Genomic DNA, 12,506 nt, shown 5'->3' on the forward strand with positions numbered 1-12,506 from the left:
ATTACCAAAAATGATGAAGAGAAACCCGATAACTGGGAGCTCCTAAAAATCAAACACCTATGCTCGTCTAAAGACTTCACCAAAAGAGTAAAAAGACCACCTACAGACTGGGAAAGAATTTTCAGCTATGACATCTCCGACCAGCGCCTGGTCTCTAAAATCTACATGATTCTGTCAAAACTCAACCACAAAAAGACAAACAACCCAATCAAAAAGTGGGCAAAGGATATGAACACACGTTTCACTAAAGAAGATATTCAGGCAGCTAACAGACACATGAGAAAATGTTCTCGATCATTAGCCATTAGAGAAATGCAAATTAAAACTACGATGAGATTCCATCTCACACCAACAAGGCTGGCATTAATCCAAAAAACACAAAATAATAAATGTTGGAGAGGCTGTGGAGAGATTGGAACTCTCATACACTGCTGGTGGGAATGTAAAATGGTACAACCACTTTGGAAATCTATCTGGCGTTATCTTAAACAGTTAGAAATAGAACTACCATACAACCCAGAAATCCCACTCCTCGGAATATACCCTAGAGATACAAGAGCCTTCACACAAACAGAGATATGCACACCCATGTTTATTGCAGCTCTGTTTACAATAGCAAAAAGCTGGAAGCAACCAAGGTGTCCATCAACGGATGAATGGGTAAATAAATTGTGGTATATTCACACAATGGAATACTATGCATCTATAAAGAACAGTGACGAATCTGTGAAACATTTCATAACATGGAGGAACCTGGAAGGCATTATGCTGAGAGAAATTAGTCAGAGGCAAAAGGACAAATATTGTATAAGACCACTATTATAAGATCTTGAGAAATAGTAAAAACTGAGAAGAACACATACTTTTGTGGTTACGAAGGGGGGAGGGAGGGAGGGAGGGAGAGGGTTTTTTATTGATTAATCAGTAGATAAGAACTGCTTTGGGTGAAGGGAAAGACAACACTCAATACATGGAAGGTCAGCTCAATTGGACTGGACCAAAAGCAAAGAAGTTTCCGGGATAAAATGAATGCTTCAAAGGTCAGCGGAGCAGGGGCGGGGGTCTGGGGAACATGGTTTGAGGGGACTTCTAAGTCAATGGGCAAAATAATTCTATTATGAAAACATTCTGCATCCCACTTTGAAATGTGGCGTCTGGGGTCTTAAATGCTAACAAGCGGCCATCTAAGATGCATCAATTGGTCTCAACCCACCTGGAGCAAAGGAAAATGAAGAACACCAAGGCCACACGACAACTAAGAGCCCAAGAGACAGAAAGGGCCACATGAACCAGAGACCTACATCACCCTGAGACCAGAAGAACTAGTTGGTGCCCGGCCACAATCGATGACTGTCCTGACAGGGAGCACAGCAGAGGACCCCTGAGGAAGCAGGAGATCAGTGGGATACAGACCCCAAATTCTCATAAAAAGACCAAACTTAATGGTCTGACTGAGACTAGAGGAATCCCGGCGGCCATGGTCCCCAGACCTTCTCTTGGCACAGGACAGGAACCATCCCCGAAGACAACTCATCAGACATGAAAGGGACTGGTCAGCGGGTGGGAGAGAGACGCTGATGAAGAGTGAGCTAATTGTATCAGGCGGACACTTGAGATTGTGTTGGCAACTCTTGTCTGGAGGGGGGATGGGAGGATAGAGAGAGAGGGAAGCCGGCAAAATTCTCACGAAAGGAGAGACTGAAAGGGCTGACTCAAGACGGGGAGAGCAAGTGGGAGTACGGAGTAAGATGTATGTAAACTTTTATGTGACAGACTGATTGGATTTGTAAATGTTCACTTGAAGCTTAATAAAAGTTAAAAAAAACAAAATTAACTGGATCCTATCACTGCCTAGTTTAAAGATAGTGATTTCTTTTGCACCTCAGATAGATCCAAATTCCTTTATGGGCCCTCAGAGGCCCGAATGATGAGGCCCTGGTACCTTTGGGCCCCTCTCCCCCTTGCTGCCTGAATGCAGCCTCAGTGGGCTTCTTCCCGTTCCCTCACATCACCAAGCCCCCTCCTGAATGGTGGCCTTCCGGTTCTCTGGGATGCCCTCCTCCCCATCCTTTTCCAGGTAGGTCTGACTCATCTTTTAGGTCTCAGTGTTGACGTCCCTTTTTAAGACAGCCCCTCCCTATCTAAATAAGGAGCACTTGTGCGTTTTAGAACTTCTATCAGAATTTACAATTATATATTTGTGTGCTTATTTAATGTCCATGTTTTCCCCAGTCTGCAGCCTCCTTGAGGGCAGAGATTGTATTTGTTCTTCACTGCATACCCAAAGCAAATCATAGGTAGTCTCTCCATACTAGTTAAGTAAGTAGGTAAGTACGTAAATAACTTCTCATAAGGGTCCGTAACCCCCAAAATGGTTAGGTAAACACACACACACAAAGCACATCCTGCTGCTCAGATGAATATTCAGTTAGGGAAGTTCCACAAAAAATAAATTTAGGGGCAACATGATGTTTCATAAATATATTTCCTACTTCAAAAAACTGAATATTTTTTAAGAAAAAAAATTTTTTTTAATTTAAATGTTTTTGGGAGAAAGGCAGGGCTCTTTCCAAATATCAAGGAATCACAATCAAGTAGCTATTACACTAAATTACACCATCTGATAGAAATCTACCATTCAATTTTGCTTAAGAAGTATCATATAATTATATATTTCTCTATATCATTTCTGGAAGAAAATTTTAAAAGTTCCATTTTTTCTTATTGGTATGATGACCAAAAAAACCAAACCCAGTGCTGTCGAGTCAATTCCAACTCATAGCAACCCTATAGGACAGAGTAGAACTGCCCCATAGAGTTTCCAAGGAGCTCCTGGCAGATTCGAACTGCCAACCCTTTGGTTAGCAGCCATAGCACTTAACCACTACGCCACCAGGGTTTCCTGTATCATGAGTGGGAGGGAATTTCTTATTAGATATTGCTGAAGAATGTATTTGCCCCTTGAATACATTACTTTTTATAAAGAAAGCAGAATGATTTAAAATATAATTAACCACTCTGCTAGGGAGTAAGTTGTGGCTAATTTTAACTTTAGGGGCAACTAAGAATTAAGCAGAAAATCTTTTAATTTCCTTTAAAAACTTCTGTAAAATACATTAGTTCCCTTCCTTGCCTTAGTGATTGCACATAAGGAAATGCAAATACATTTTGGTCTTTCAGAGTCCTAGGGAGGCCAGACTTGTCCCTGAGTTTCAGTGCGACTGTCCATTGGAATGTGTACAATGGAATGTGTACCAACGAGGATACTCTCTAGGAATCTTGACCAGCTTTCTCGAGCCCTTTGCTTCTTTCTCTTTCCTAAATGTGAAGTGAATTAAATAACCCCGGTTGATAGTGAATTCCATTTAATTAACTTTTACTTTTCTAAGGCTTCCAACATTTCCCCCCAGTAAAAATAACAACAAAAATGGGAGCCCTGTATTTCAGGCAGGAGAAAAATAGTATTTACAACCTTCCTAATCCATTATTTTAATATGTTGTCCCGGTTTAGGTTCCTCAAAATTGAGGCCTGTGATCTCTTACAAAGCCTAAATTTGTGTTGCTCTTTATCACTTCTAGCTGAAGCCTCTGTTCACCTCCCTGGTCTAGAAATATTTGATCTTTCTTGGAATAAGTGTATTGGTGGCAACCTGAAGCTGCTTGTGGAAATGCTACAGCTTTCGGCGTCTCTTCAAGTTCTGGGACTGAGCAGCTGTTCCCTGGTGACAGAGGATGTGACCCTGTTGGGTTTGTATCTACTACTTTCAAAGCAATCTTGGAAGGCAGAGCCCAATTTGCCTGTCCTGCCAAGCTCAGGGGTAGAGTGGTAGGGAGGGCAGTGAGGACTAGGGCTAAGTCCTCTGTGTAGCTTCCCTTCTCCCCAGCATCTGCTTAGGAAAGATCCAATTAAGACAAAAAAGGGCAATTCCAAACCCAACAAGACAGTGCAGGTGCTTCATAAAAGGAGATGGATATAGATGTGGTGGTAAGGAGGCTCCTGTAGGTAATCAGCTTCAGCTGTACACCTCCCTGGTACAGGAGAGCTTCAGTGCTCTGTAGCCAGCTCAAACCAAAACCAAACTCGTTGCTGTCGAGTTGATTCCGACTCATAGCAACCCTACAGGACAGAGTAGAACTGCCCCACAGGGTTTCCAAGGAGCACCTGGTGGATTTGAACTGCCGACCTTTTGGTTAGAAGCCGTAGCTCTTAACCAGTACACCACCAGGGTTTCCATAGCCAGCTCAGTATTAACCAAATTCAGTCATCTATATTCTACCTTCACAAATTTTGCCCACATGGTACTTGCACTGTTTCTTAATTTTTTTCTTTATATTGAGTCTTAAATAGGAAATTTTGATCATCACCACAACTACAATACGGGCACCATTAGTCTAGATGTTACTAGCCTGTTGCCAGCTGAAGGTTTTGAGTAGAGGTTCATCCTATTTGTTAGAAAAAGGAGATGAGAGGGATTAAATGACAGTCTGACACTTCCTCCATATATGTCCATTTAGAAAGATGGAGATAGAATTGAATAAGGAATAAATTCTGAACTGTGGAGTTTCGAGTTATATAATACCTTACCCCCAAAAAAAAAAATCCTCTAAAATCACCTCTATGTGTCCACTTCCCATGGGACTGAGTACTATCTCAGTCTCCCATCTGCCCTCAGCCCCACACTCCCCACGACTGTTCACCTATCAGCTGCCAGATCTCTGAAGCAATGAGCACCCCTTTAACTGAAGGGTCTGGAACAGTCATTCCAGGTAGTTGTTTCTTTGTTCTCTGTATATATATATAGTCAGTTCTGCTATCATGTGACAAGTTCCTAAAAAATTACCATACTATACAAAATCACACAATAAAAACCACAGGGCTCGTGAGAAATCATGGGTAGAAGCTCAACACTCAAAACTTCGTACTAACACACTTTTAAAAATAGAAAACTAATAATAACAGTAGTTTTATACATATTACATGGTTAAGAAATACATAAAGACTACAGTAAACATGACATTTTTTCTTGAAAAGACCTGAAGTTTGCTTGTGGAAGTGGGCCATCCACACTCGCACTGTACTGCCTGGTTCTGATGCCTGCCACCCTGAGTGCAGAGGAAGAGGACTAAAGGGAGACGGGGAAAAAGCAAGAGAGGAGAGCGATAAGAGAAAAAGAACAGAGAGGAGCAATAGAAAATTGGCTGAGAGGAAAACTAAAGAGGCGAGGCTTCAGGGCCAAGGGCTGCAGCTTATGAATTCTTGTAAGTGGTGGAAGGAGGGCTATCTGAAATCAAATGGGAAGTTCTAACACCAGATGTGGGTGGATGACTCTCATCCTTGTGAGGGGTGTGTGTGTGTGCGTGCATTTTGTTTCTTCCTACACATAGCTCAGTTCAGCTAGATGCAGTTTTGTGTTCATCTTGTGTTTCTTGTGGACGAATCATGTGTAAGCAAATGCAAAATTTGCATTATGCTCCAATCGTTCTCTGGTATTTCAATCTAGTTGGAACAAATTTGCATTTTCAAAACATGTGTTATGGCAGAATGGACTGGAACGGACTGTCATTAGAAGATAGAAACAAAAACATTGTGATTTTAATTTGCATTTCCCTACTGACTAATGACATCTTTATATGTGCTTATTTGTCAATCATATGTATTTTTTTGTGAAACAGCTGTTCTAGTCTTTTACCTAATTTTAAGAATTGGATTATTTGTTTTCTTGTTGATGACTTTTAGGAATTCTTTAGATTTTCTGGATACAAATCCTTTGTCAGGTATATAATTTTCAAATATTTTCTCCAAGCCCGTATCTTGTCTTTTTATTTTCTTAACAGTGTCTTTTGCAGAGCAAAATTTCTGTTTTGATGAAGTGCTCTTTATTAATTTTTTAATTTTATGGATCGAGCTTTTTGTGTTGCATCGTAGAACTCTTTGCAAAATTCAAGTTCTCAAGAATTTTGCCTATATTTTCTTCTAAATGTTTTAATTTTGAGTTGGCTTTTTGTACACAGTGTGAGGTGTTCAGGTTAATGTTTTTGCATATGGCTGTCCAATTGTGACCCTATAGGACAGAGTAGAACTTCCCCATAGGGTTTCCAAGGAGGAGCTGGTGGATTCGAACTGCCAACCTTTCAGTGAGCAGCCAAATGCTTAACCACTGTGCCACCAGAACTCCAGTTTATTTTATTTTTCAGGTCCAATTGTTCAAGCACAATTACCTGGTAAGACTATCTCTTCTCCACTGAATTGCTTTTGCACTTTAATTAAAAATCAGTTGGCTATATTTGTGATGGCCTATTTCTGGACTCTCATTCTGCATTGATCTATGTGTCTACTCTTTTACCACACAATCTTGTTTACTGAAGCTTTATAGCGAATGTTGAAATCAGGTAGTATGAGTCTTCCGATTTTGTTCTTTTTCAAAATTGTTTGGTTATTCTAGTTCCTTGTCCTTTCTGTATAAATTTTAAAATCAGCTTATCAAGATCTAGAAAAAAAACACTACTAGAATTTTGATTAAGATTGCATTGAATCTATAGATCAATTCAGAGAGAAATGACATCTTAACAATATCGAGTCTTCCAATCCACAAACACAGTGTATTTAACTGTTTAGTTAAGTCTTCTTTGATTTCTTACACTGGTATTTTATTGTTTTTAACATATGGGTCTTATACATATTTTAAGTTTACATCTAAATATTCCATTTTATAGTGCTAATATAAAAGGTACTGTTTTTAAATTTTTGACTCCCAACTGTTCATTGCTAGTATGTAGAAATACAATTGATATTTTTTATATTGACTTTTTACACTCTGATCTTGTTAAACTCATCTATTAATTCTAGGAGTTTTTTGGTAGATTCTGTGGAATTTTTTGTAGAGACTATTGTGTCATCTGTGGTTAGAGACAGTTTTATTTCTTCCTTTCCAGCCTGTGTGTCTTTTATTTCTTTTTCTTTCTTACTTAACTGGCTAGAATTTCCAGTTGAATGCTGAATGTGGTAAGAGCAGACATCATTGCCTGTTACCAGTCTTAGAGGTAAAACAATCTGTCTTTCACCATTAAGTACATTAGCTCTAGGGTTTACGTAGGTGCCATTTGTTAGGTTACGGAATCGTAGTTTGCTGAAAGTTTTTACAATGAAGATGAATTTTGTCAAATGCTTTTTCTGCATCTATTGAGATGATCATCTGCTTGTGTTTTCCTTTAGTTTGTTAATATAGTGAATATATTAATTGATTTGCAGATGTTGAATCAGCCTTACATCTCTGGTATAGACTCCACTTGGCCATGATGTATTATCTTTTTTATATATTGCTGGATTTTATTTGCTAAAGTTTTGTTGAGGATATTTGCACCTATGCTCATGAGGGATAATGGCCTTCACCTTTCTTTTCTTATAATGTCTTTGTCTGCTTGGTAACTCTGGTCTTACAAAATGAGTTGGGAAGTGTTCCTCCCTCTTCTATTTTCTGTAAAGATTGTATAGAATTGGTATGATTTCTTTAACTGTTTAATAGAATTCACCATTGAAAGCATCTGAGCTTGGAGTATTCTTTGTGAGTTTTTAATTAAAAATTCAATTTTTAAAATAGATATAGGGCTGTTAAGGTTATTTCTTCCTTTTGGAGTAAGTTTTAGTAGGTCATATCTTTCAAGGGTCCATTTCCCCAGGCTGCTGAATTTATGGAAATAAAGTTGTTCCATTGTTAACCCTTTAGCATCTGTAGCAATATCCCATCTCTCATTCCTGGTATTGGTAATTTCTGTCTTCTCCCTCTTCCTCCCCGCCCCCCTTTAACTAGTCATTGCTGCATAATAAATTAATTTGTGGCCTAAAACCACACCCCTTTCTTAACTTACAGTACTTAGTTCAGAAGTCTGGCATAGCTTGTCTAGGTTCTCTAATCAGGGTTCCGCAAGCTGAAATCAAGGCGCTGGCCCAGCTGAATTCTCACCTGGAGGCTCTGGGGATAAATCCACTTTCAAGTTCATTCTCGTTGGCAGAATTCAGTTCCTTGCAGCTATAGGAATGAGGTTCCTATTTTCTTCTTAGTTCGGCCAGGGGCTGCTCTCAGCTACAGGAGGCCACCCATATTCCTTGACATGTAGCCGCCTCACCTCCAAGCCTATAATTGTCAGGCCTTCTCACACTTCAAATCTCTCTCACTTCCTCTTCTGTGACCTCCTTCCTCTTCTGCCACCAGTTGGAGAAATCTCTCTACCTTGAATGGACTCGTGTGATTAAGTTAGCCCCACTTGAATAATCTCTCTTTCTTAAAATCAACTATGTCATATAACGTAACCTAATCATGGGAGTAAAATCCACTATATTCACAGTCCTGGGGTTTGGGGTGGGAAATTTCGGAGCCAAGCTGAAATTCTACCTATCATACTACGCTTATCAATGTTATCTGTCTTCTCAAAGGGTAAGCTTTTGGTTTCATTGATTATTTTTTTTTCCTGAATTGGACACCATTAAATATATTTATTTTATTTAAAGTTTATAATTAAGATTTACGTCTTCAATTAACTTTTTTTTTTTGTCTGCATCAAATTTTACTACTCATAATTTCAGCCATCGTATATATGTTTTCTTAATTTTTTTATGGCCAGATTTTTTCTCAAGTCAAATTTACATCTTTACATTTTGTCAGGGGTAGTTCTTCCTTCTTTCCATTTTTAGTCAGGCCCTTAGTAACAAATTAAACTACAAATAAAAGTACTACCATGACCCACAATCCTACTACCCAGATTTTAAAAATATAATAAATATAAAGTAAAATATGATACTTTATTATATTTTATTAAATAGGTACTCACACATTTGGAAAATTCAATCAATATAGAAAGGTAAAATGAAAAATAAAAATCCTTCTCTCCCTTAGCAGGTTATTGCAAATTCTTCCAGAATTAATGCTTATTGTAAAAAAAAAAAAAAATTAAGGAGCCCTGGTGGTACAGCGATTAAGGAGCTTGGGTGCTAACTGAAAGATTGGTGGTTCAAACCCACCAGCTGTTGCGTGGGACAAGAAGTGACAGTCTGCTTCCATAAAGATTACAGCCTTAGAAACCTTATGGGGCAGTTCTACTCTGTCCTATAGCATTGCTGGGAGTTGGAATCAACTTGACGGCAATGGGTTTTGGTTAAAAAATTACTATTAATATTATTAGGTACAATAATGGCAGGGTGGTTATAAAAATAAAACTATTTGTTAAAGATGCATACTAAGGTATTGATTGGTGAAATGACATGATGTCTGGAATGTGCCTTAAAATAGTAAAAATAAAAACAAAAAAGTAGAGAGGAGGGGACCAGATGAGCCAAGATTGGGGTAATACTGGTAACTGCTGAAGCTGAATGATGGGTACAAGGAGATTCACTCTCCTATTCTACTTTTGTGTATGTTTGAAAATTTCCATAATACAAACATGTAAAAAAGAAGAAACATGCATATTGTCTTTAACTCTTAGCTAAGTCTTGAGAATATCATGAATAATTTGAAACAGAAAGGAAGGGAGATACACGTTGACATGGGTACCTAGAGACAGAGTGTGGCTGTTGTGGGGTATGGACTGCTAAGCTGTCCGCATATAAGAGCAATGGAGTTGGAGCATTCTGTTTGGTCTGGAAGCCATGCTGAGTGAGAGGTGTTTGAAAGACTAGGGCGTGTTTAGCATTACAGGGGAAAGATTAGAGGGCGTTGGGACTGTTGTCAAGCACTGCAGGCATGAGAAGGAAGGAGCAGAGTTTTCTAGCTGACTGAGAAGGGTAGATTGCGGCCCAAAGCTGCAAACTGCTTCACAGCATTGTGGGCAACTTTGAAAGGATGGTTCAGGCAGAATCAGGATGGTCACTGGTAGAGAGGCTCTGAAAGGGATTCTCTTGATCATTGATCTGAGAGTTGAATGAAGGCACTTCCAAGATCCCTTTCAACTTGGAGATTCTATATACTCATCTGATTTCTCTAATTTATTCCTGCTTTTGGTTGAAAAAGCCATTTGCCTCGTATATCTCTCCTACCTCTTCTTCAGAAGTCATTGTCTTTTCTTAGCTTTATCATTAACTGGTATTTATTAAGTGCCATTGTAGTTGGTACTGTGATATGTGCTGTTCAAAGGGAAAATTGTCCTGTGTCTCTGGGGTGAGTTAGAAATGATCCAGGTATGTTTTGCACATAGCAAGTGCTCAATTAAAGAATTATTGAATGAGGTATGAATGAATGAGCAATGACAATTAAACAGTATTAAGCAGCAAGAGGATTATTTACAAATGGCCCTGTGTTAAAGCCAAGGAGCCATCACTCCTCTCATCTAATTAGAGAACGTCTGCAGGAAGGCTGGGACTTCAGGGGAGCAGAAAATAATAAATTGACAAAAAAAGAAATTCTTTGGGTTGAAATTTGGAAGAAGAAAAAAAAATCCATCTTTGAGTTGTACATGGGATGCACAGAGAAGAAATTGGTTACTACAGTAATTTCAGATGCCCTGAATAAAGCTGCTAGCTAAAAACAAATCATTCCTGAACTTGTCATTACTAATCCTGGAGACACTGTGTTATTGGGAAGTAGAAAGTAGCCATGGTAGAAAATATTCTTGTACTTTAGCATTTAGCGTGATTTTGTTTTTCAGCATCAATAATACAGACAGGTCATCTGGCCAAATTGCAGAAACTCGACTTGAGCTATAATGACAGCGTCTGTGGCACAGGATGGACCGTCTTCTGCCAGAATTTGCAGTTCCTCAAAGAGTTAACGGAGCTGGATATCAGCCTTCGGCCATCAAATTTTCAGAATTGTGGACAGTGGTTTGGACACTTGTTACATGCCATGACCAAACTTCCTGAAATCACTGAGATAGGAATGAAAAGATGGGTTCTTACAGCTTCGCAGGAAGAAGAACTGGAACGCTTCAACCAGGATCACAAAAGAAGAATTCACATTGACCATGGTGGATTTCAGTAAGTGGATTTTCCAAGTCATATTAACTGTGAACCATTATCCGAAGGAGGAAAAGAATATGAATGAATCCCAGTGTAATCAACTATCAACTTTTGGGCCATTTAATGAGACTTCAGTTACCAGAACTGTATAAATACATGTATACAATGATTTAATGTGCGCATGTCTTTATTCTCTATCTTATGGGCCAAGGATGAAATTTTTTTTTATTGTTCCCTAGGTGAAGGTTTACAGAGCAAATAAGTTTCTCGTTAAACAGTGAATACAGATATTGTTTGTGACATTGGTTGCCAACCCCCGGGATGACATTTTTGAATGAAATTTTACTTGTTTTGAGTGTATACTCAGTTCACTTGCTGGTTAGAAGCCCTGCCAAAAATGTTTAGAATCTGGTAATGTATGTATTTTTTTCTTCCCCTGGAATTTTCTGCCTCGTTTTTTCCTACATGTTAAATGTTCTAAATAAAAGGGCGTGTGTGAGAGAGAGAATTTTCTAATGTGAAAGGCACTAGCTGGGTAATAGTTACATGTTATCTCCACTTTTATTCTATGTATCATAACGTGGTCTACTTACATTTTTATCAGAGAGTGTAACTTTCAGTGGTTTATTGATGGTGCCTTTTATCTCAGATATAAACCGTAAACACTAATAGTAGTCGCTGACATATAAATCTTCATAAAATGTGGTCAGAACGTCAGTAACTAGTTTCCAAGCTGCATTTTGTTAAAATAAAACCTTTTGTTATTAAAACAAACAATTATTAGCATTACCTCTGGGCATTTCTTTTGCATGGAATTTCCTACATAACACTATTCCATTCATTAATGAAAGCGTTTGTGTTGCCGCTAAGTGATTTTTGACATTTTTAGTTTCTTTCACAAGAGCATAAAGTCAGGGTGTGGTAGATATATTTGCCCACATGTTTCTATTCTATTGTGATACACTGGACTCAAATTCTGTTTTTTTTCTTGAGGTATAATAATTTGTATTACAATCATCGACTCAATGGCACTGGGTTTGGTTTTGGTTTGTATTACAATCATTGCTTGAAAGACATGTAAAATTGATGCTGAACACTATTCCAAGAGAGAAGTCATCAGAATGAGGAGGTTTTGAGTGGCATAAAAGATGTTTTGGGTAATGTTGGTGTTCTTCATTTCTCTGGGTATGATCATGAATCATAAATGTGTGTCCATACGAAGTCTGTACACAAATGTCCACAGCAGCTTTATTCATAATAGCCCCAAAGTGAAAACAAACCAGTGTCCTTCAGTGGGTAAATGGTTACACAAACTGTGAGGCAGTAGCATGTTGTCATTAACTGCCCTCAAGTCCATTCCGACTCCTGGCTACCTCAGCGGAATACTACTCGGCTTTAGAAAGGAATGGACTGTTGATACAACCACCGGGATGGACCTCAAGGGAATTATGCTGAGAGAAAAATGTCAATCCTAAAAGGTTACATACTGTGTGATTCCACTTACATGACATTCTCGAAATAATAAAAGCATAAGAGATGGAACACAGGTTACTGATGACCA

At 38.6% G+C, this 12,506-nt stretch overlaps 1 protein-coding gene across 1 annotated transcript in view; it reads left to right on the forward strand.

Moving 5' to 3' along the window:
- The window catches only part of LRRC31 (leucine rich repeat containing 31), a 50,844-nt gene extending 39,792 nt beyond the window's left edge, over positions 1–11,052 (forward strand). Inside the window, exons 9-10 of the mRNA XM_049867350.1 lie at positions 3,580–3,747; positions 10,636–11,052. Coding sequence (XP_049723307.1) covers positions 3,580–3,747; positions 10,636–10,967 — 500 coding nt within the window. The 3' untranslated portion in view covers positions 10,968–11,052. The remainder of the gene's footprint in view (positions 1–3,579; positions 3,748–10,635) is intronic.
- The last annotated feature ends 1,454 nt before the right edge of the window (positions 11,053–12,506 follow it).

The sequence above is a fragment of the Elephas maximus genome, chromosome 23 (assembly GCF_024166365.1).
Source record: "Elephas maximus indicus isolate mEleMax1 chromosome 23, mEleMax1 primary haplotype, whole genome shotgun sequence".
Lineage (NCBI taxonomy): Eukaryota > Metazoa > Chordata > Mammalia > Proboscidea > Elephantidae > Elephas > Elephas maximus.